The 24,144-nt window shown below is 56.4% G+C and overlaps 1 protein-coding gene across 3 annotated transcripts in view; it reads left to right on the top strand.

Annotated features, from left to right (window-relative positions):
* The window catches only part of KCNK5 (potassium two pore domain channel subfamily K member 5), a 36,421-nt gene extending 13,660 nt beyond the window's left edge, over nt 1-22,761 (top strand). Inside the window, exons 2-6 of one of the 3 annotated variants that reach the window (XM_032650060.1) lie at nt 15,698-15,870; nt 16,124-16,235; nt 17,413-17,579; nt 17,889-18,057; nt 20,200-22,761. In XM_032650060.1, coding sequence (XP_032505951.1) covers nt 16,202-16,235; nt 17,413-17,579; nt 17,889-18,057; nt 20,200-21,065 — 1,236 coding nt within the window. In that variant the 5' untranslated portion in view covers nt 15,698-15,870; nt 16,124-16,201 and the 3' untranslated portion in view covers nt 21,066-22,761. Of the gene's footprint in view, nt 1-9,641; nt 9,661-15,697; nt 15,871-16,123; nt 16,236-17,412; nt 17,580-17,888; nt 18,058-20,199 lie in introns of those variants that run through there. The other 2 variants (XM_032650061.1, XM_032650059.1) reach the window with 2 other exon arrangements.
* The last annotated feature ends 1,383 nt before the right edge of the window (nt 22,762-24,144 follow it).

The following is a 24,144-nucleotide window of genomic DNA, read 5'->3' as shown; positions in this document are numbered from 1 at the left end:
CAGACTTCAAGTGAGACAAAAACAAGACGGGGGTGAGGGCAGCGGGAGACTCTAGTTTCATGCATGGTGCCGTGTTAGCGTTGAATAGTTGAAACTCGACGTGAAAACAGAAGGCGGGAAGCAGGGTTATCTACGCCTTTTCTTTCTCTGCTTCCCTAGTTTTCCGAAATGCCGTTGTGTTGCTTTTAAAGCAAAGAAATCGAATTTTCTGAAAGGGTAAGATGCATGCGTATCGCGTCAGCCACTTCTACACTGGATATTTTTCATGTACGAGCACACAAAGCACAAATAAACATGGTTCTAACAGCACATGCTCCGAAAACTAGTGTCACTTCTGAAATCGCTAAACAACATGTTATTTTTCAGTTTAGCTGCCAGAGGGGTGGCTTCCTGGGCAGCAGTGCTGTTGAACGCTTTTGAGGGGAAGGGTCTCAAAGACTGGGGAAACCAGGTGGGCTTTCGGTCTGCAGACCAAGAAGTTTGAGATTGGACACCATCTGATGGTCACCAAGAAGGGAGTGTGGTTCCCCAGGAGAGGCCTGGCAGAGCTGGGGGAGTCCCAGGGGCTGTCCCCAGCGTTGGGGTCAGTGTCCCCTACAAGGGAGGGGATCCTCCAGAGGCCCACAGACAAGTATTGTCTTAGCCTCTGTGTCTGTCCAGCTCTTCCGACTCCTGTGGGGGCCCAAGAAGACTTTGCCCTCCTGGCCTTTTGGACTGACAAAAGACACAAGCACAGGAAAGATTTGGGACAGCCCAGGACCATGCGTGTAATTCAGAGCCCAGAGCTTGCTGCAGGCCACGGCCAAGGCTTGGGTGAATCCAGGGGTCCAGGGTAAGGCAGACCCTGCCTAGGTAGGATGCGTTGTGTTTGACTGCATCAGTATGTTAATTACCACCCACAGGTCCCTAATTAATTTTACTTTAACATGATATTACTAACTATTGTGGCTGTTTAATTTTTAATTAAAATTCATAAAGTTTGAATTTAGTTCCTCCATCACACTGGCCACAGTCCGGGGGCTCAGTAGCCACATGGGACTGTTCAGATAGTGTCCCATCAGCACAGAGAGTTCTCTTGGGCAGTGCTAGAATGCTGATGGGATCTGTGGAGGTTCCTAAGGGCACACTGGCTTCTCTTGATGCCTAGTTAAATTCCATCCTGCTCTGGGGTGGATGAGGTCAGAGCTGGCCGGCAGCCTTGGAGTGGGGAGGGTGATGTGCTGAGAACCTGAGGGGGGGGTTGCCCCGTCCCACCCCCCGGGAAACTTTCAGGCTCCTCTGAGGTGAGCATCCCCACCGGTCTGGTTCACAGAAAGCGCGGGTTGGCCGGGGTCTGCTGAGTGCCCTGCCCGCTGTGTCCCATCAGGCTTAGCTGAGTGTGTATTTAGCAAGGACAGTCCTGGCCTCGCCTTGGCTTGTCTGCTGCTTCCTTGTGCTGTCTTCCTCTGTCGTTGTAACTCCTCCCATCTGCCTGTCTGTCTCTTGTTAGACCCAAGGCCCTCCTGGGCAGGGCCCGTGTCTGGCTCTTCCCTTATTTTGCCCACGTCAGGGCACAGGGCCGGTGCTTGGCAAATTCTCAAGGAATCAATCGACCTGACTTCGAGCTGCGTAACATGAGGAAACCTTGCCCAGGACCCTGGTCCCATCTTTCCTTGGGTTAACTTAGGTTGGTAGATCTGTACAGGGGTGTTGGGGGCTGGTATCTGGCCTGATGTGGCATGTGTATCAGGCAGGAATGGCTCCAAAGAGGGGAATGCCCAGAGCCTCGACGTGGGAGGGAAGGTGAAGGGAACCCTGTTCCCATCTTGTCCTCTTGTCCCCCTGCTCTTCCTGGGAGGTAACCCATGAGGGTTACCTAGGGCAGGCCATATCCTGGAAGCCCACTGCTAGATCTCTGGTTTAGCCCACAGTAGCCCAGGCCAGGTGGCCATCTTCAGCAGATGCGAGGGCAAATGGACCTCCCTAGACAAGCCTGAGAAGTGGCCACTCCAGCTGCCACTCAAAGCGTTTCGTGGGAAACTGGGTTCTGCAGGGGGACAGGATGCAGCCACTTGAGGAGCGGGTCTCGCTCCCCTGCTGACCCTCGCATGAATTAGAAATCTGGTGGCATTTGCTTTCCTGTCTCTGAGCCTCCTCTGGCCATGCACAATGCACCCGGAGGCTGGGGGAAAGCCTACCCCCAACGGCAGTGGGTGTTTAGAAACTAGAAGTTCAAAGTCAGGGGCATCTCTAGCTTTGCTGGTGCACCTACTTCACGCTCTTCACGTTCACACCTGCTGAGCCTTTGGACCCATGGCCCTGTGAATTGGTGGGGAGATAGCATTACTCCCGTTTGCTCAGTAATGAAACTGAGGTCTGAGGAATAGCTAGCGCTGTGCAGTAATGAAACTGAGGTCTGAGGAATAGCTAGCGCTGTGCAGGCGTGGGTGTCAAATGTTCCTGCGCGCTCCTAGGAAGGTTGAGGGCTGCCAGAGCCGGGGTGGGTGTTAGGGGGCTAAGCAGCCTTAGCAAATGCTCTTGTGTAAAATTGCAGCCCGGCTGAAGGGGAGCGAGAGAATGTGTGTGTCGAAGGCGTGGTGCTGGTCCTTTCTGCCTCCCGTGGTTCACAATGGGGCTGCCTCAGAGTCAGGACTCTGCTGATGTGCCATCGGGAGAGTTTCCATTTCCTGTGGCCCAGCCTGTCCCTGGTCCTGGGCCCCAGGTTGGAGGATGGGAGGTTTTCCTAACCACCCCCCACCCCAGCACCCCTCACCTCAGCCCAGCCTCTCTGTGCGAGGAGGGCTCGCTGTACTTTTCCATACCTTCAGCACAAAACAGCTCTCTGTTGCTTCACCCTGGTTATGCCCCAGTCAGCCGGGGATGGGAGGCGGGTGGGGGACTGTCCCCGCAGGGTGGAAAAGCTGAGGCGGCTGTGCCTTTGTGCTTTTGTGGCAGCGAAGGCAGGGGAGGCGGGTGGGGGGCACCGGTTGCATGGATCAGGCTCTGTTCCTTTCCCACTGTATTTGGGGATCTCCTTTGTATCTCATCGCTGTGATCTCCAGATAGGGGCCTTGGTGGCCGGAGCCCCTGGTGCAACTGGTGTGGTGAGAGATCTGTGTCCGGCTGTCTGGGGCTTGGGGAGTCTTCACTTCAGGGCACAACCCCCCTTGCATCCGGCCTCGTGATGTTCAAAGTTGTCAGCGTCGTGGTCTGTCTTTGCTCTTGTCTCTAGTTGTGACTCAGTCTTCCAGTGGTGAAATTTGATCTGGGATTTGATCTGCCATTGAGGCAGAAGGCCCCCCACCCTGCAAAGAGTACCATCCACCCCAGAATGCCTGTGCCGTTTCGCTGGTCGTTTCTTGTACAATTTATTCCAGAGACGATGGAGACCAGCTGTTGTCCGTCTCCAGCTGGAGACTGAACCAAAGGAAATGGGCTTGGACTGCAGCCGGGGGGATTTAGGTTAGAGTCAGACAATAAGGAAGGGTTTTGTGACAGGTGGTTGGCCCTCAGGAGGATCTGCAGGGGGCTTCGTGGAGAGGCGTGGGGGTTGGGTCATGCTTGGAGGCAGCAGGGCCAGGTTTTGGGGGGGAAGCGGTGGTTTGTAATAAACAGGCCTGGAGGGTTACTTCATAGGCATGGCGAGACTCCGCTGTCACCTCTCCTGCAGGATTAACACCACCGCCTAGTATCCCCGTGGCCTGTTTTCTTTTCTTTTTTTTCTTTCTTTCTTTTTTTTTTTTCCCATTAGTGAAGAGGTTTACAGTTTAACCATCTGGTCGTCTTAAACAAATTATAATAAGTGGGTAGACTTAATAATCCCTTATCATCAGAACCCTAGCCTTCAAGGATGGGCAGTTACTTATTACCCGGAGCTGCCAGCCACAGGTGAAGGGAGAGGGGTCCCTTTTTTGGGCCCCTGGGTGGAGACAGTTTGACGGTGGTCTGGGGTGCTGTCCTCTGCTGGGTAAGAGGTGAGGGTGTTGGCCTCATCCTTCTCCCAAGGGCGTGGGTGTACCCGGATGGGATGAATGTGGTGAGGCTGCGGGCAGCTTTCATCCCATGGAGGGGGAATCTGGGGGTGTCAGTTGCTGGAGAGCCTTGTCCTCAGGAACCCAGCAAGGGGGCCCAGGGGAGGCGTCTGTGTCCAGAGGAACAGGGCTGGCAGCTCCCAGGGCTCAGGAGAGCTTTATGAAACAGAGCATCGTTTTTCCCCTCTGCTGGAGGAGCCACGAAGCAGCTGCATGCATGGGGCCCGGGGTGTGGGGCGGACCTGTGGCCCTCAACCCTGACACCCATCCTGGGCACCCCCTCTCACCGCCTGCCGGCCTCCTTCCTCAGGAATCCTGATGGTTCCAAAGTCTGCCGTGCAGCTGACTCACCAGGGCTAGGACCTCTGGGGTCTCTGGCCTGGCAGACAGGTAGGGTGGGGTGAGGTGAGGAAAAGGCACTGGGCAGAGAAACACAAAGCCATCACCCCGGGTGGCCACACCTGCCAGGACTGCCAACCTCATCCAGCCAGAACCCATGTTAAATACAGCACCAGCACCCATCTTCGCCCATCTTCATGCCCTGGAAGCGTGGTTGTGGAAGGCATACATCTCAGAGACTGAGTCGTCATTTGGCAAATACCGAGTACCTACTGGTGCCAGGTTCTGTTCTGGGAATGAGGGATGAGTGAAATCTCTGCCTTCAGAGCCTGTAGTCCCTTCGGGGGAGATAAATAGTAGGCCAGATAGCAGATACCTGATAGAATGTCATGGGGCGATAAGTACCGTCCCAAGCCCTGATCTTCCAGGTGGTGGTCGCCAGGAAGGAGGGCATTGCAGGTGACAACTGGCCAGCTCTGTGTTCACAGCTCTGGAGGTATGTGCCCGGGCACAAACCCTTGGAATGGAGGTGGCCTCCCCACCGCCCTGTTCTTCCCAGTTTACTTTTCCACCCAGTGAGCATCCTGGATGCCCAGCACCAAGCTGTGCATTTTCACGTAATCTGTACCCCAACCCAAGGAAGTCTCGGTACCCCCGCTTTCCAGAGACGGAAGGAGAAGCTCAGATGGTGGGAGGACATGCCCCAGGTGACCTGCTGGTGGGCGATGGAGCCAGGAGTTGAACCCATGCGTGTCTGCTCCAAAGGCCAGGCCTTTCCCCGCTCTGCCCCCGTGCCGCCTGCAGAGGGTCCCAAACTTGACGTGTGTGACTTTGCAGTGGATCAGCAGCTTGTGTCGTCCAGGCTAATGTGTGGGCGGGGGCTCTGGAGAATGGGAAGCATAGGGTGGCACAGACAGGGTGGGGCTGCGGAGCTGTTGATGAATCTCCTTCAGGTCATCAGCCCAGGATGGGGAGATGGCAGGTCAGCAGTTCCTGCGACCTCCTTTGTAGCCTGCTTGAGGGCTGTTTTTAGAAACCTTGAGGAGCTGGTGACTTCCTGTGTTTGCTCCTTCCACCCTACTATCAGGTTGGGGTAAACCTAAGGCATCTCTGGGTGAGGGGGGAGCAAAGCATACGCTCATCCAAAATCATCTCAGGATTAGATCCACGGGTGTGACTGCACACCCTTTTATAGCTCTCCATCACCTGTCACCCGTGTCTGCCTGTCTCCCGTCACTCACCTTCCCTGATCCACTTTGGTTGGCATTTCTGAGCCCTGTCCCAGGAAGGGGGATGGGTGGCTTGCTTGTTTGGTGCAAAGGGCCCTCAACTGAGAGTCAGAGGGCTTCCGGCTGGTTCTTCTCTGTGCTTTGTCATCAGCTTGCTGTGTGAGCTCTTCTGTGTCACTAGCCCTCTCTGATCAGTTTCCTCAGTTACAAAAATGGGAATAACAATATCCATTTTGCTTGCCTTGCCCACAGGGTCTTGAGTCTCAGATGAAATTAGGGCCAGAGGAGTGGTAGGTATGAAAGGTGCCTGATTAATGGATGGGGTTTTGGCCAGGAGGCGGGAGATGCTGGCTTTGCCCTCCTCAGCCTTGTTACAGAGGAGTTGAACAGGACCCAGAGAGGTTTGCCGGCTTGCCTGGAAAGGACAAGCCAGGAGCCGAACCCTCTGCGTGGATCTCTCTCTCCCTAGTGACCCATACCCCTATGGGGAAGGACGGGGGTAATCTGCACACCTGGCATGTTTGAGGTGTCCTGGCTGAGTAATTTCCTGCCCTCGAGTTGTTGACCCACTAGTAGGAAGATGTCTGCTGGCATCAGTCAAAGTAGAAAGATGTCAGATACTCCCAGGATCTGGATTCTGGGGGCAGAGGAGGGGCCAGGTCATGAATCCAGGCCAAGCATCCCAGAGAGGGAAGAGATACTAGCACAAGGCCATGGGGTCGGGCCACAGCCACCCAGAGCAGGGCAGTGGTTGTGAATTGGGGGTAGGGAAGCTGCAGGTGGATGAAAGGTGCCCCTCTTGTCATTTAAGCCTCACTGCATGTTCCCCCTGCCCCAAGCGCTTCAGAAGATGAGGCAGGGGGTGGAGTTTCAGAACATGGCTCCAGGGGGTTATCTGGTGTGTGTGTTTGGGTGGGAGGGGGCTCTTTCCTACTCCCCAGGGCCGGCTCTCAGGCAGCAGGACTGTGGAACCGGGACTGGGTCCTTGAGGTCCCCTGGGTCTGCACACGCAGGGATTTCCAGTCTCACTCATCAGCTCAGCCCTCCAGGTGCCTGAGAACACTTGCTGACGTCCCATCCTGAGCTCAGGCCCCACCAGCCCTCGTCTGTTTGTTTTAGCCAAACCCCCGCAGCCCACCCGTGGGGGCAGCCAGTCCCTGCACTGCTCTGCCCTGGCCTCAGCTCTCATGGGAGGGGCGCCCAGCTGCCCCGGGGGAGGGGGGAGTGTTACCGTCCCAGCCTGAGAACAATGGGGGCAGGGTCACCTGCCTTGTTTTCATTGTCCCTCCTGAGTGCAAGCAGGGCCCCCGGGCCTGAGAAAGTCGGAAACCCAGAGGTTTCTGCTGAAAACGCGCTCACCTCTGGCACGGGCTTTCCCCCGTGAGCGTGAGACCTTGCAGCACCTCTGAGCTCTGCAAAGGCTGCTGAGAGATGGCCCAGGAGGGGAAGCCCAAGGGTGGATGGGAGGACAGTCATCCATCCATGGCTGCTGTGCTGACCCCTGGGGCGGGGCTGGACTAGGCCTTCCCCCTAACAAGGAGTGAAGGTAGTTCGGGTCTGGGGCAGTGGTTTTGAAATCGGCTGTACATAATATTAGAGTCACCTGGGGCAGCTTTTAAGCATCCTAGTTCCCAGTCCACACCCCAGGCCATTTCTGTCTGAATCGCTGCGGGTAGGACCCAGGCATGAGTATTTCCCCAGGCTCCCCCTGGGTGATCTCCACGTGCAACCAAGTTAAGAAGCAGTACTGTAGGGACCCCTCGAGCGTGCCTTGAGGGTGAGGGTGGGATACACTTTCCACCTTGCCTGATGAGGGTGTGTGGGTTTCTGGGGTTGGGGGGATTGTATTTTGTACACCAGGCGCGTCCTCTGGCTGGCTGCTTCCTCCCTGGGCTGAGGGAGGGCAGCCTGGCCAGCACCAGGCAGGTTACTTTAGGGACCAAGGCGAAGTGAGGCGCCTTCCTCATCCTGCAGTGGGATCTGGGAGGGAATGAGGAATAGGGCTCGCTTCTGACTCGGGCAGCCCGGCTTGCCGGGGGCTCAGGAAGAGCTGGAGCTGGTGACCAGTGAGCTGAGTCCTGAGAATGAAAATGTATTTTCTCGAATGTGCTGTGGATTTTCCTGGAGCTTGGGAGGTGCTGAACTGGGCCCTGAAGTCGTGGTTCTAGGCAGAGGAAAATGTGAATTGTCCCCAGACAGGGGGACCCCTGTAGTCATAGGCCAACCTCCTCATTTTACAGAGAAGTCACGTTGGCGGAAGTCAAGGGTTCCTGGAGGGTCTCGGTAAGCAACGTGAGCCGCACCGGGGTCTTCCTGGCTGTACATTGACTTCCTAGTGCACCAACCGAGGCTGCAACAAGTTGTCTTTCCTTCGTTCAGCTAAAAACATTATAAATATCCGGGTAGGCATTGGAGCAAAACTGAAAATGCAGATAAGCAAACCAGAAGTCTGCCAAGTCCACATTACAAGAGCCCAGGTCTGGTCGTAACTGAGATGAGGTGCGGCCCTGCTGCACCTGACCCGCAGACACCTGCTCCCCTCCTGGGAGAGACAGGGCCCGGGTGAGCCAGGCCTGCAGCTGGTGTAGGTGTCAGGGTGGCACCACTGGGCCCTCGCCAGTGCCCCACTCATAAACTGGGCCCGCCCCCCGAGCCACACCTGGTCACCTGGGCTGCAGGGAGAGGGCGGGAGGAATACCGAGGATGCCTTCTCCCTGCCCGCGCATCCTCCCTCCTGGATGGGGAGCTGGAAGGCTGAGCCCGGCACCCACACCCATCACCCCCACTTAGGCAGCGGTGAGGGGATGAATCACCTGTGGAGCTTGTTAGCCACTCGGCGCCCAGGTCCACCGCACAGAGTAGCTGCGAGCGAGGCCCAGGCATGGTATTTATTTAAACTCCCAGGTGGTTCCATTGGGCAGCTGGGAATGAGAGCGGCTGCCTCAGGGACCGGGTGGTATCCAAGGTCTCTGAGCCTCAGTTTAGCATCTGGAAACAATTCCGATGCCCCTCCCCCGCCCCCCGCTTTAGGAAGGTTTGAGAAGCTGAGTCAGCGCGAGAGAGGGAGAGTGAGAGTGAAGGTAATTGAGGGCTTTGATAATAGTCTTCAGTCCTCTAATTCGTCTTGGGAATAAGAGAGGTAACAGGTGCTCACCTTCTTGCCAAGGTACTTTGGGTCTGCCAACAGTCCCCGAAAGACGGTCAGAGGGAGGGCTGGCCAAATAGCTGGACGAGTGAGCTCTACCCGCAGCCCCCTGCCTGCCCATTCCCCCTCCTTACACTGCGGCAGGGAGCCCCAGTACATGGGATCTGGGGCCCTCCCCTGCCCCCTTTATCTGTTCATCAGTTCGTGGTGTTAAAGGTCAAAAACATTGTTCTGAACGAGCCCAAACTCTTAATATATTTGCCTGAAAAGTGCCTGCGTTAGGTTTACTAATCTCCACTTCGGTCTGTTCTGTTCAGAAGCGCCCCCAACTCCCTCGGCCCCCTACCCTGAGGAGGTTCTTTGTTAGATAACAGATGGACGTGCAGACAGATGTGGACACGCAGGAAGGAAGAGCCCAGCCCAGAGCAGGGGGCGGATGGGCATTCGGCTGCCTTGTGAAGCTGGGGGCAGCTTGGCGGGGGCTTCAGGACTGGGGTTCAGAGAAGCCACCACGCCTGGCCTCGGCCTCACCTGGGGAACGCAGCGCGAGGACCAGCGTGTGGCCTTGCTCCCTCCGCAGCCGGCCTGCCTTGCTTGGCTGTGCGGGAAACCGGCCAGGGTGGCGGGGAGCCTCTGGCGGGCAGAGGTCCGGAGAGATGGGCCTTCTGACGGATGGGGTGGCACATCCTGGGTGTGCCTCTGCCAACTCAGGGGGAGCCTTAACACACACCCCGACCCCCAGGTCCCCCGACTCGCTGTCCGGGGGCCCAGGAGCACCTACCTGCTAGCTTCGGTGTCCCTGTTCTCACCCAGGCTTGTCCTGCAGGTGCAGAGAAGTAAACCCCTCGACCTTTGATTTACCTTTGGGGACAAGCGGTCTTCCCCCCGGGGTGTCGGGTCACCACTGGGTCTGGTTTCCTCATGACACTGACTGCAGGTACGTTCATTCAGTGCTTCCAGTGTCCTAGGTGCTTTTCATGTTTGGGGTAGGTGCTCTTTTTGGCAGATGGAGGAACTAAGGCTGATAGGCTGTTACTTACCCAGAGACTTGGTGCCAGCAATTGAGAGAGGACCGCCCCCTGCCCAAGTCACACCCAGGTCAGCCCCACATTTCCACGATCTTCTCCCAGAAGAGGGCCAGGTCTGGTTCGAGAGAGAGGCCTGTCGCCCCCCCTTTATATTCCTTTCCCTGTTCTCCACACGTCCACAGCCCCCTAGGAGAGTTTCTGGAGGGGGCAGGCCTCCCCTTCCTGCAGGAGGGACAGTCCCTCCAGTCACCCCAGGGACTCTCCCAGCCCCACTGCCACCCGCTCTGCCCTCTTGGACGAGGGGGCCTTTGTTTGCCTCCCTCACCTCACCCCTTCCCAGCCCCCGGCCCCCAGGACCTTCAGCCCCCCTGCCCTCTCTTCTTGCAGCCTGCTGACCCCACCCTTCCCTCCCCCCCGACACGTCGGATGCCCTGCATTCACCCCCTGACCCCGCCAGCCACACTCTTACTGGGGTCTGACTGTGCTTCCCGCCCTCTTGCTGGATAAAGCCCTGCCCCTTGTTGCTGATGAATTTATTAAATCCACCTGCAGAATAATGCTAGGAAGGTGTTGAAGGAAGGACATGAGAGGGTGAGCCAGTCGAGGTCAGAGGAGATATCCTCATTCATTCAAGTTCGTTTACTCACTTCTTTAACAAATGTTTGTTGAGCACCTACTATGTGCCGGGCAGTGTCCTTGGCTCTGGGGATACCGCAGATAAAAGTCCTGCCCTCATGGAGCTTACCTTCTGGGGGGTGGTCTCTGCATTCCCATGGATGTTTCCCTTGCGTTTGCCTGGTTGTGTTCTAGAGACCCGGCTTCACTTCTGTAGCTGAGAAGCCCACCCTGCACCCCCTGTCCCCTCTCCCCAGCTGTGGACAGCACAGGGGTTACGAGCCAGACTGCCTGGGTTCACACTCCGGCTCCACCACTGCCTAGCAAGTTACTTACTTAGCCTCTGTGCCTCATTTTCCTCAGCTGTAGATGGAGGTGAGAGTACCTACATTACAAGGTTGTAAAGACTCAACAAGCCGAGTGATTTAAAGTGCTGTGATTGTGCCTGTCATAAAATAGGTGCTCAGATATCAGCTACTATTCAAATAGGAGCTATCATCTATGAAAGGAGGAGGAATCCACCATGCCCTGCCCACCTCCCAAGGTGGCTGGGAGGGCCAGGTGAGAGGGACATTAAAGGCTCTTCCTACTCCGCCAAGCACCGTGCACACATGACATTGGTCTCATTCCCCTTCCAGGCCGGAGGCACCAAGTGAACGGAGGCGGAATGAATTAGGGATGGATGCAGCCAAGGATGGTGAGGGGCGTCCGCTTGTGTACCTCGACGCAGCGTGGATCCGGTGGAGGCTGGCATCCAGGGCATCCTGGAGGCCGATCCTACATGGCAGGAAGGGGCCCCTGTGACCTGAGCGTGAGGTCTGCCGCGGGAGCTGGAGGCAGGCAGGGCGGTGGCCCTGTGGGTGCCCCTAGCTGCTGTCCGCAGGCAGGCTGCCACCTGGACTTGTTTTCCCCACTGGCCTGATGAAGGCAAAGGCCCGACCTCAGCCCCGCTGCCCGTGTCTGCAGGTGGGCAGCAGGTACGGGATGTGCCCTCCCTGCAACTCTGCAGAATGAATCTCCAGGATGGGGAGGCCTGGCACTGCCTCCGCACAGGAAACCCCGGACCCCTGGGGGATGAGGCGCCGTGGGGAACCCAGATTGCATGGACAGCGAGATTCTGGGAGGGTGGTGTCTGGGGCAGCATGTTGCCTGAGCCACAGGCAGGGGCGGGAATGTCTCCCCCCGGAGGGCTCAGGTCTGAGTGGATGGGCTGGTTTTAGGGCACTGTTTTTCCAGGTGGTGCGAAGGGGTGGAGGTATGCACTGGCCTCCTTCCTGTGGCCTGTGTGGGACAGGGGTGGGGTACCAGCGGCCAGGGCCCAGATGAGGCAGGCTCTACTCCTGGCTTCCTTGCTTTTAGCATCCCGACCTTAGGCTACTTTCTTAACTTCTCAGACTTAAGTCCTCGTTTGCAAAATGGAAAAGATGATGGTGTCTTCCCAGCAGGATTCTTTCCTCCTTAAAGATGAGCTGAAGGCACCTCTCAGTAAATCACAGCCGCTTTATTATGAGGGTGACGGGTGGGGAGGAGAGCTCTATTCCATCCTCAAACCAGAGGCGGGCCTGGGCTGTGTGCGGCATCCCCCTCTCCCATCACTCTCTAGGGATATGTGGAAAATGAAGATATTGTCTTGTGTGAATTTGGAAGCCAAGTTAAAGAATCCTGTGACTGAACAGGGGCCGTCTCCTGAGAAAGCTGTTTCCCTAACCCCGGGGGACGGGATGCTGTGTCCAGTGGCTCCCCCTCACCCAGGGATGGCCTCAGTCCTGGGTCAAGCCCCTCTCTTCTGGGGGACCTCTCCACCGGCCAGTGGGACCCTGACCGTAACCAGTGAGGTGTTCCGACTGAAGCCACAGCAACACGGGGTGGGAGCAGGGAGCAGGCAGCCCAAGTTCACATCCGGACCTCTGCTCCCCAAGCCTAGCTTTCCTCCTCTGTCAAGTGATGCCTGGCAGAATCGCAGGAAGAGCCCGTCAGGGAACATATAGAAAAGCCCCAACAAGAGGCGTCTGATGCACGGCAGCCCTAAAATCCTGCCTGTCTCCCCAGCATTGGGATGGAGCCAGGCTGATTCCCAGGCCAGCTGCTTGGGACCCGTGGGCAGAGCGAAGGCAACAACAGGGGTGCTGGGGGCGTCCAGGGACAGGGAGAGCAGCGAAGGGAGAGAGGTGGGGAGCCCGGCTGACTTGCAAGAGACAGTCTAGAACCTGGCCCAGTTCTGCCAGTTAACCTCTCAGCCACAGTCTCCTGACCTGACCAGTGGACATAACTACCGCCACTGGCCTGTTGTCAGGGTGAGTGGTGCTTCTGGCCCTGGGGGACTTAGGGCCCTTCAGAATGTCCCCTTTGTCTGCCCCCCCTCTGGGTGACCATGGAGAGATAATGGAGGTCAGGGGGACAGCACGTGGGGCTGTGGCTCCCTGATAACCCAGGGCAGAGGCTGGGTCTGAGGGCTGTGCCCCAAAGGACACATCCTTGGTGGGGTGAAGAGCAGGAAGCCAGCTTTTCTACTGCAAAGCTCCCAACCATAATGCCCTCTTCAGTTACCCTGTTTTGCCAGCTCTAACGTCTGTTGTCTCCTTAGCCCTTACTAAGCGATTCCCAAGTCACAGATCACCTTTGGCAATCCATCCAGTGTTATCTCAGTGGGGGCAGCATGGTCGTGGCGTGTGGGGCTGTCCTGTGGGTGGCAGGGCATCTCACCTCTCTGGTCCCTGCTCGCCTCATGTCAGGAGCACCCCCAGCATCCACTAGAGTAGATGTGTGGGGAGGACAGGGATTTCGTCCCTTCACTGCTCTCCCCCTGGTGCCCGGACCAGTGCCCGGCACATAGGCAGCATTTCCAAACACTTCCAGAGGGTGCTACCACCCCAGTTGAGAACCCCTGTTCCAGTCACACCTTCACCATCGCTGATGTGTGCTGGTCTCCCTGGGTCTAAACACTCTCCATGATCGGAAATGGAGGACTGCCAAGGGCAATCCATTCTGAGGTAGCTCGTTATCCAAAACAGCCACCCCCGTTCCCTCTGGCACCTTGGCCCACCGGTTAACATATCATGAAGTCCGACACCCAAGAATGGAGCAGAGTGCCCCCCATGTGGCCTCACCTACAGAGGACAGTGGGCTCGTTGCCTCCCAGCCCTGAAGAGAGAAGGTATTGACACTGCCTGAGATTGTATTTGCTTTTCTTTTGGCAGCCATACCAGTGTTGGTTGGTTGGTTTGTGGTCAGCTGAAACCCAAGGACTTTCCCTTTCAACCCTGTATGGGTCAGTGCCTTCTAACCCAAAGTGTAAGACATGAAAAATTTAAAAGACAGCCATATCTTGTTAGTTTGGGCCCATTTTTCCAGTCCAGATGATTTTGAGTCCCAAACTGCCGTTGCAGTGTGTTAGCTATCTTCCCACCCCAGCCTTGTCCCAGTTTTGCATCCTTTGTAGATGAAACTGGTCAGCCATCTTTGTCCTTACTGTGTTGGGGATTAAAAGGCTGAAGAGGCCTGGCCTTTGGCTTAATGGAGACCTCAGGCCAGGCAGATAATGATCAGTACTTCTTGGGGTTGTTTATCTGCCTTTACGTGGACCCGGATTAACCCCGGTTCCTCCCTACATTTCTCTGTCTTGTCCACGTGAATATCTTTAAGCCCATCTGTTCAGTTGCCTTGCTGCTATCCAGACTGACTGCATTCCACTGAACTTCAAGGCTTTGCAGCCTCTTTGGAGTGGGAGATGCACTTAGCTGAGCACGACTTGCTCTGGTGAACCTGTGCTAGTAGCTTCCAGTGCCCACCACTTCCTCTTTGAATATGCCAAACGTTCTGCTGTCTCCAAAGAAGAGTCAGCAAGAGTTCAGGTTTGAGTTTCTAGAATCCACCCTTTTCGTTCGTATGAGAAGGCAGGGGGTAGGGTGGCGGGGGGCAACTTGTCTTCTGACATCTTTCCTGTTCCTCCGGGATTCCATGGGGATGACCAGGGGTGGTGCCCCAGGCCCACGATTTCCTGGTCAGTTGTCATCCGTCTTGGGCTGTGCTTCCTGACAATGCTGCACTAACCCCCCCCCCATGCCCCCCCCCCCGAAGATGGATATCTGAGATAACAAAGGCTGCGGCCAAAGGGAGCCGGTAGTTCTGCTTTCCCTGCCATCTGTTTAACATTAACATTCAGGGCCCTGGGACTTTTCATTCTCCTGTTTCGAACGTGGATTTCATGGTTTAGAAAACCTTTTGAGTGGACCTCCAACAGGATAGACCTGTTGGCCTCTTCGTATCTGAACGTCCTGGTGCTTTTGCGTGGAAGTGGCCTGGCCGGCTTGGCGGCCGCTCTCTGAGGGCAGGTGAAGGCAGCCGCCCCCACTTCCCACTTTGCAGAGAGATGCTCAGGAAATGGCAGGGGGAGGCAGGGCGGTGAGTCCTGTGGTTTGACGGCCTGTCAGATGAGCACGTCATCATGGAAAATTCCTTACAAAGTCTGCAGATCCGTTTACACAGGCCTGCCGCTGCAAACTGCACATTCCTTCAGGACAACCCACCCTTCCCTCTTTTCTCACCAAACTTCAGTCCTGCCGCAGGGAGAACTCCGGTTTTTCCATCTCCCTCCTGCTTCCGTCCCTCACTCCTGTCTTTTCTCGGTCCTAGGCTTGATTTTTAGAGGCAATTTGGCTGAGTTTCTGGTTTCTTAGCTGGTCCATCCTGGGGCTCTCCTAGGGGGCAGGGGCAGGACCCCAAATTGAGAGTGGATCCTGGCCCCTCCTCGGGAGCCACCTTCTGAGGTCCGGGTCCTGCCAGTGGTGGGTGTGGGTGAAGGGAGGTAGCGCAGGAGGATGGGGTACGGGCAGGGCCTGGGCGGTGAGCAGGTTTGGCAGCTGCCTGTGTTCCTGGAACAGTTAAGGAAGGCCTCTCTGGGTGCCTCCCAGTGTACTTCCCCAGGTGACCTCTCACCTGCTGCTACCCATAGTTGCCGGGAGCTCCGTGGGGACTCATAGCATGAATTTGTCACCCTGAAAAGTACACACCATCTTCTGATGACCTGTCCTGGCCCAAACCTTGAAGTTGCTCAGCCCAGGGCAGAGAAAAAGGGATCCAGAGAAGGGAGGGAAGGGGGAGCTTGTAGGGGGGAGAGGACAGTCCCAGGCATGGGAGAAAGGAGGCCAGCTGATATGTCCGCCCTCGGAGGACAGACCCAAGAGCTTACCGAGCTGACCTTAGCAGGTGTCCTGACAGTGGGGGTGAAAGGCATGTCGGGTGTGGGGGGCGGTCCCTCCCAGGCCAACCCTGCAGTAGAATGCTTTTCCGGAGGTCCTCCTGTTTGTCTGCATCACATCTGCCTTCTTTCAGAGGCAGAAGAGTCTGCTGCGGTTCTCAAACTGTGGTCCCGGGACCACAACATCAGCATCACCTGGAACCTTGTTAGAAATGCACATTCTCTGACTCCTTCCCAGACCTACTCAATCAACCTCTGGAGGTGGGGCCCAGCAGGCTGTACTTAAGAAGTCCTCCAGGTGATTCTAGTAAGTTTGAGAAGCACTGGCTCAGTGAGAGAAGGCACTTTGGAGCCGGATTGCCAGGGTTCATATTCTTACCAGCTGTGTGACCTTGGGCAAATCACTTAACCTCTCTGATCCTCTATAAAATGTTTCACCACCTGTAAATTGGAGACAGTAACTGTCACTTTGTTATTGTGATGATTAAATAAGAATGCTTATAAGGAAGTTTATAAAGTGCTGACCTCTTCTCTGACCTTCATTGTGTCTCTCTTTTTAGATAGTATCTGATGCTGCAGGACAGGGTGTGGCCATCACAGGGAACCAGACCTTCAACAACTGGAACTGGCCCAACGCAATGATTTTTGCAGCCACGGTCATTACCACCATCGGTAAGTCTTCTGGGACCTTCAGGATACCTACTTCCACGTCCGAGCTCCCCAGAATCTTGTAAGAGTCCAGCTCTGGTCACATGGCCTTGTCAAGGTTAAGATCAGGCCAGCTGCACTCTGCCCTTCTGACACGTCCCTGGAGATTTAGTAAGTCCTTGGTGACTGGCCATGCTTAGGAGACTATTTTCTAGAAGTCCTGACCTGGGCTTTGGAGTAGAAACAACACAGCTTGACAGCCAGAGTTCGAGCAGGTTGCTCACTGCACAAATGCACCCCGTGCTTATTCACCAGTCTGGGTGTCTGTTTTGGTCATCTATGACTGCATCACCAACCACCTCAGAAGTTAGTGGCTTAAAACACAATTTATTATTATTGTTGGCCATTCTGTGAGTTGATGGGGTTTGGCTGGTTGGTTCTTGCTTGAGGTCTCTGATGCCGTGGTAGTTGGAGTGGCTGGGGCCGTGGTCATCCAAAAAAGCCCAGTTGGCTGGAAGTCCAAGATGGCTTCTTCTATTGCATGTTTGGTAGTTGATGCTGGCTGTTGCTGGGGAGCTTAGCTGGGGATGATTGAGCATCTCACAGTATGGCAGCTGGGTTTCAAGAGGGAGACTCCCCAAAGTGAGCATTTCAGGAGATCAAGGGGAGAAGCAACAAGGCTTCTGATACGGATTTAACTGACTCAGGGTCCCTTCTGCCACATTCCATGAACAGGTCACTAAAGCCCAGATTCAGAGGGAGGGGAATCAGAGGCCAGCTGGATGTGAGCATAAGAAGGGACGGAATTAAGAATCGCCGTCTTTGGAGACCGTCTACCACAGTGCTTCTGGGGTGTCTACCCAGAGAAACTACTAACTTGTACCTTGTAGCTTGCGCAAGGGTGCCATACGGACTCGTGGAGGACTTGCTGATGGTGGAGGCTTAGTCCGCCTTCAGAGAGCTCCCAGTCTGACGGAGGAGACATACCGTCATAGTTGCTATAAATGATCCCGATCATAGCATGGTCAAGGGAAATTTCACTTCTGAAGCATTGATATTAATCAGTGTCATGTGGTCTTAGGGAATGGGCTTTCCTCGGGCTGGGTGTGTGGCGGGGGCGGCCGAGGGAGGTGCCACTCCGAGTCCGGGTCCATCACCCCCGCCGTGGCTCTGTTGGCCTCACTCTCTTCTTTTTCCTCAGGCTATGGCAACGTGGCCCCCAAGACCCCCGCCGGGCGCCTCTTCTGTGTCTTCTATGGTCTCTTTGGGGTGCCACTCTGTCTGACGTGGATCAGTGCCCTGGGCAAGTTCTTCGGGGGACGTGCCAAGAGGCTGGGCCAGTTCCTCACCAAGAGAGGCGTGAGCCTGGTATGTCCCCACCCCTAGGTCCTGGGCAGAGATGGGGGGACCCTGGCAGGTGATGAGGGGGTGGGAAGGATCTAAGAATTGGACAGAAGTGTCAGGACAGGTGGCAGGGGAGCAGTTTCAGAGCCCGCTGCCCTCCTGGGTGAGGCTGGGAGCATCACCACCACCCCCCTCCCCTGGGCAGTGAGCCTCCCAGGCCTGGCGCCCAACCGGCCTCACCTCTGGCTGCCTCCTCGGCCCTCTGGGTGTTCTGCTGGGCTCCCCCCGGTCTCCACCACCGTCTGACTTGGTCTCCCTACCCTTTCCCCTCAGCGCAAGGCGCAGATCACGTGCACGGCCATCTTCATCCTGTGGGGCGTGCTGGTCCACCTGGTGATCCCACCCTTCGTGTTCATGGTGACAGAGGAGTGGAACTACATCGAGGGCCTCTACTACTCCTTCATCACCATCTCCACCATCGGTTTCGGCGACTTCGTGGCCGGTGAGTCCTGCCCCTTGCCTCTGCCTCCCCACCCTGTCTTTCTCTGCTTCTCCTCCAATTTCAATGCAGCTGGCCTTTACCGGGGGCCCTGGTAGGCGTCCAGTGTCCTGGGCCTCCACCCAGTGGGATCCTGCCAGTTGCAAGAGGAAACCAAGGCACAGAATAATTGCAGACGTTTTCTATTTCTCTTTCTTGGAACGTGGATTTTCCCTCCTTCTTCTCTGTTCGTGTTTGGCGTCTGGTCTCTTCCTCTCTTCTCCCCCGTCTCCTGAGCTTAGGTGCTTAGGTGCACTCGGGGCTGGAGGTAGAGCCTTCTGCCTGCAGGGTCCACGTCACAGCTGCCTCCTCCCATCATTCCCAGGCGCTGAGGGGGCTGTGCTGGACGCTTGGCTCAGAGACCAGAAACTTTGCTCTTGCCACTGGCAGCTTAAAGACCAGAGAGGCCTTCCCCCAAGCTGCCCTGCTCCCTCGGGGCCCGGACCCTCCCTCCCTCCCACTCCTCCCCTACTTAATCCACACGGGCGATAAGATTCTTTGGCCCCTTTGTCTGTCGGCTCCAGCCACTCATGTCCCTGTGCCTGTGGCCTGCACAGCATCTTGATTCTTAATCTTCCTGACGCCCCATTTGGCTGCACTGGCCCAGTGGCTGCTCCCTCAGTGCCTGCTGCCCTGCCCAGCTGACCTTCACCTCTGCTCCAGGACCTCCGATCTCTCCCCTCCCCCTTCCTAGGGCCAGGGACAGGTCACTACCCTCCTGCCCCATTGTAAGGGGAGACTCGGAATGCTGGGAGGGGGCGGCTGAGTGGGTGGGAGAAGCAGGAAAGAGAGGCCTGAACACTCCACTGACCCTGGCAGATCTGAGCCTGCTGTCTTAAGAGAGAAATTTAGAAGGACGCACAGCCCTGCCATTGTCTAGCTGTTGGGGCCCAGAGCAGGCTAAGGAGGACCCTTCGTATCAGGGAAGCACGGAAGGGTGTTTAATCATACTTTCTCGGCTCCAGCAAGACACCAAACCACTGCCTCAGTTTCCCCATCTGTAAAATTGGTTTAAAAAAAAAAGTAACGGTGCATACCTCACAGGGTTTTGGACAATCAGATGAGTTGCTATTCATGGGTGCAGTGGATAGGGCCCGGTTATATTAGTGTGCCCCGGTTGTCATCATAACCTGCTTAGGACCGGAGTCCTGAGCAAGGTTGACAGCACCTCCTGGCTGGAAGGGAGACAGCCCTTGCTCTAAGGGAGCCCCACTCCGGAAGTGGCCCCCTTCCTCCAGTTCCTTTTCCAAGTTTCTCCCAGTCTCAGGGCAGGAAGGGGGACGCAGGATACGTAATAATGTGGATCAACATGCCTGGAAGTGTAAAGTGAAATCTCCGTGATCCTGGAGGGTAGGGGAGTGACCAGAGCTGTGCAGGGTGACCTGGGAGGGCTCCCTGGAGCAGGTGTCTGGAGCCTGGCCACGGAAGTGGGGGTGTGGAGAGGGCAGAGCCCTCCAGGCCGTAGGAGGAACCAGTAGGACGAGGGTAGATACAGGAAGTCAGGAGGCAGGCCAGACGTCACCAGAAGGAGAATCAAGGCCGTCCAGGATATTTCCTGCTAGGACCCGTGCTCTGGGACATCCCGGGCCCAACTGTCATCCTCACTTATATTAACTTAGTGAGTCCATCCCCACTAAGGATGCCAGCTGCCCTGTCACTTACTTTCTAACCAGGTTTTAACTGAACTGTAACACGTACACCCAAAAAGTACACAAAACAGCCAAGTGTCAGTGTCGGTGAATCATTGAAAGGCCGACATTCGTGGCTTAGCTCCTGACCTGAGTGCCGGCTCCATCACCAGCCTCCCCAGAGCCCCTCCCCCTTGAAGCTCCCCCACCCCAGGGAGACACTCTCCTGACCTTTGATAGTTGAGGAAGCTCAGGCAGGGGTCTGGGACAGGCACGTGAGTGACCAGGCCAGGGTTCTCGGGACGATGGGGCGTCCGGCTTCTAGCACAGGCCTCCTTTCTTTCTTGGTGCATCCGTATCGGTGTTCTGTGTTCTTGCGCTGTGTCCACTTTCAGGTGACACGGCTTTTGGCCTTTGTGTGTTTCCGGGTCCCCGCTGGCCCTTCCCTGACCCTCTGGGCTTCCTGACCCGTCCTCAGGTGTGAACCCCAGCGCCAACTACCACGCCCTGTACCGCTACTTCGTGGAGCTCTGGATCTACCTGGGGCTGGCCTGGCTCTCCCTGTTTGTCAACTGGAAGGTGAGCATGTTTGTGGAGGTGCACAAGGCCATTAAGAAGCGGCGGCGGCGCCGGAAGGAGTCCTTCGAGAGCTCCCCACACTCCAGGAAGGCCCTGCAGGTGGCAGGGGGTGCGGCGTCCAAGGACGTCAACATCTTCAGTTTTCTGTCGAAAAAGGAGGAGACTTACAACGATCTCATCAAGCAGATCGGGAAGAAGGCGATGAAGACGGGCGGGGGTGGGGAGCGGGTCCCAGGGCCGGGCCTGGGGCCCCAGGGGGGTGGGCTGACAGCCCTGCCCACCTCCCTGACCCCCTTGGTGGTCTACTCCAAGAACCGTGTGCCCAGCCTGGAAGAGGTGTCCCAGACGCTGAGGAGCAAAGGCCATGTGTCTCGGCCACCCGGCGAGGAGGCCGGGGCGGGGCCCCCCGAGGAGGGCTCCCCGACCTCTGAGGAGCTCATTAACCAGCTGGACCGCATTAGCGAGGAGGGCGAGCCGTGGGACGCCCAGGACTACCACCCGCTCATCTTCCAGAATGTCAGCATCACCTTTGTGAACGAGGAGGCCGGCCTCTCGGACGAGGACACCTCCAAGTCCTCACTGGAGGACAACCTGGCTGGGGAGGAGAGGCCCCAGGAGGGGGCCACGGCCGAGGTGCCCCTGAACCTGGGCGAGTTCCCCTCGTCGGATGAGTCCACCTTCACCAGCACTGAGTCAGAGCTCTCCGTGCCTTACGAACAGCTTATGAACGAGTACAACAAGGCAAACTGCCCCAAAGGCACGTGAGGTGGGGCCGGCTCCCCACCCCACCTTCCATGGCTTCTCTTCTCCTCAACCTGGGGTGTCCTACTGTGGCTGGGACCCTGGCCCCTGGTGGGGTGTGGCCCTGGAACTGGGAGTAGGGGGCCAGGGGCCTTCCTCACCTTCATCCCCTGCAGCTAGATGCTACCGGTCAGACATGGGGCACCCAGGACAGGGCCTCTGTTCACCAGCGGAACGGGCGCCCTGGCAGCGGGAGGCGTCTGTCCTGAGCATGGTTGGGGGATCTGGTGGTTCACGGACGCGTGGGCTGGCAGGACTGATCCCGGGGAGGCCTGCACCTGCGTGGGTCGTTGCCCAGTCATTCAGTTAAGACTGTCTCACGGTTCTCTTAGGTTGGGGGCCTTGGCCGTTTGAGTTCACCAGTATTAACAGGTTCCTGTGCGCCCAGCACTGAGCCAGAGAGAGGGTGAGGGTGGTGTAAGACCCTGGTGGGGTTGGGGGCTGGGCACTTCAGCACCTCAGCAGTAGTGGGGCCCCGCCTGGGGCACGTGTTTAACCGTCCCCCAGTCCCACCTCGTCTGCCTGGCTGTCGCCCATACTGCAGACCTCAGTAGGGAGGAGGCCATCTGGGGAAGGGGAGCTAACAGGCAGGTGCTGAAACACTCCCGTTACGGGGAACTCAGAGTAAGTCCCAAGTGTGGCCCAGCATCTCAGCCCTTGTGTGGATTTACTGGGATGGGGCGCAGCCCAGAGTCCGGTTCCCTGTCCCAGACACCCTTTGGCCAAGCAATGGCAGGCGTGGGCTTCTGCCTCCCAGGAAGTGGTGGCAGAAAGAGAGGCTGGGGCTCCTGGAGCTGGCAGCGGGGGAGCTGCAGGAGTGGGCTCAGCTCCGGCTGAACCTGCCTCCACCCTTCCGTCCCGTGACCTCACCGCTCCCCAGATCACTCTTGGCTCACAAGTGGGGAATGTCCAAATATGTGAATCAGCCTCCTCCCTCCAGCTGCTGTTTGGTGTGTGTGTGTCTCTGTCCGTCTGTCTGTGCAAGAAAGAAAGGATTCGCAATGGGAGGAGCAAAAGATAATGTGAAACTGCAGATGGACTGTTTCTGGTGAGGGGCTGGCAGAGTTCTTGGCTTCTTCGTGAGGTGCACCCTTGGGCCAGCCCACTCTGCCCTGCATGTTGTGTTTTGTTAGTTTTTAAATGAATTGCTGTATTTTTGTTCTCTCGTTGGCTTCAGAGCCAGAGGGGAGAAAAGGTGCAGGAGTGGGGTCCCAAGGATCGGGATGTCCAATGTTCACCCTCCTATCCCCCAACCCAGTTGGGCCTTTCTCGGTGACCTCAGCCAAGGTCATGGTGTCAGAATTGGGGAGGGGCATTGGTCGCAGGCGACTGGATGCTGGGCAGGAGGTGCCACCCAGACACCCTCTCTGCCTCTCAACCCCCTCCCCAATGCTGCAGGACCAAAGAGGGCCAGAACCCCACCCATCCCCACTTAGCCTATAACCCAGGGGTATGATGGCCCAGCATCAGGGTGGGAAGGAGCGGCCTTCTGTTTTTCTGTGAAATGTTTTAACGAGCTCTTCTTAGTTTTCCTGACCCCACTTGGCTGGGGTGTTGCTGGCTGTCCTGGAATCACACACACTGTATGTACATACTGGCAATGATGTCAAATGTAATTTATTTTAACATTTTTACAATAAAACATGAGATGGACAAGCCAGTCTGATGCGTGCTATTGCGGGGTGGGGGGAGAGGGGCTGGGGGCAAATGGGGGGGCAGTCTGGGAGGACTGAGGACAGCCTGAGAGTCAAGGGGAGAACTGGGGTGGTGTGGAAGGGACAAGAAAATGAAAGAGGTGGGGAGGTGGAGAAGGGGCAGGCTACGTAAGATGTGGTCAGGGCGGGCTTCTTGGAGGAGGTGACAGTTAACAGGTTGGAATGAGGACAGGGGAGAGGAGTGGGGGGACCGTGGCTAGCAGCTCATGTCGCCAGTCTGCCAGACCCCGTTCTACACGCTTTATGCTCAATAGTATGTGAATGGACTCATTTGATCTTGCAATAGCCCTGTGAGGTGGGTATTACATCCCCATTTTATAGGCGAAGAAACGGGCACAGAAAGGTGACTTAGGGAAGATCTCCATAGATGGTGAGCCTGGGTTCAAACCCATGCAGCCCCCATGACCAGCTCACAATCACCTGCTCTGTTGTGGCACGTCTGGCGTCCCCTGAAAGGGCCTCTGTGTTCAGGAAGGTGGGCCAGGGAAGGACCCCGGAGATCAGGCCTTCTGAGCTCAAGGGCTGGGCACTGTGGGCTGGAAAGGACGTGAAAGAAGAGTGGACAGGCTCAGCTGGGCCCATATGCATCCATTTAACAGGAAGATTTGTCAGACTTTGTGGTCTCAACGGTTTAGAAATTGGCCTCTTCCACAGCAGTGTCAGGGTCCCCTTCCCACACCACACAGGACGTTGGTTAAAATCTTCAGTCTGCTGGGAAAAGTTTACAGTTCTGTGATTTCAGGAATGAAGCACATTTTTCATGAGGGTGTGGCTGCATTTATAAAGGATCATATGTGTTTAAAATATCAACAGGTTCTGTAATGACTTGATACCATCCATCCCTTTGCCAAAACATCTTCCCACTTTCCTCTCTCTCTCTCTCTCTTTCTCTCTCTCTCTCTCTCTCTCACACACACACGCACAGGTTCAAACTTAACTGGTTTTGCTTTAGCCCCTTCCAGCCTCAAGGTAACAATTCTATTTACTACCGTGGCACTTGGCCTTCTCACAAAGCCCTCTGACAGGCGGCTCGGAGCACCCCCCGGGGCACAGGGCTTTTGGCCCCCTTTGCTGTGAAGGAGATGAAAGCTCAGAGAGTACAACTTGACCAGGCACAGCTTTGCAGAGTTGCTTATAGTTGATAGAAGCAGGGAAGGCTGGGGTTAAGGTGTAGTTTTGGTCTACTGCGGCTAAGGTAAGTGGTGCGCTTTCTGAGTGAAAGGTCTGGAAACAAGGTGGGACAGCAGCTGGAGCAGAGGGTGGAGCCCAGGAGGGATTCCTGAGGAATCAAGGGCAGAGGAGGGGTACCGTGTGTGGAGGGGCGTGAA

This window comes from Phocoena sinus, chromosome 11, assembly GCF_008692025.1.
Source record: "Phocoena sinus isolate mPhoSin1 chromosome 11, mPhoSin1.pri, whole genome shotgun sequence".
NCBI lineage: Eukaryota > Metazoa > Chordata > Mammalia > Artiodactyla > Phocoenidae > Phocoena > Phocoena sinus.
Note: the sequence above shows the minus strand (reverse complement) of the source record. Positions and strands in the feature narration are given on the sequence as shown.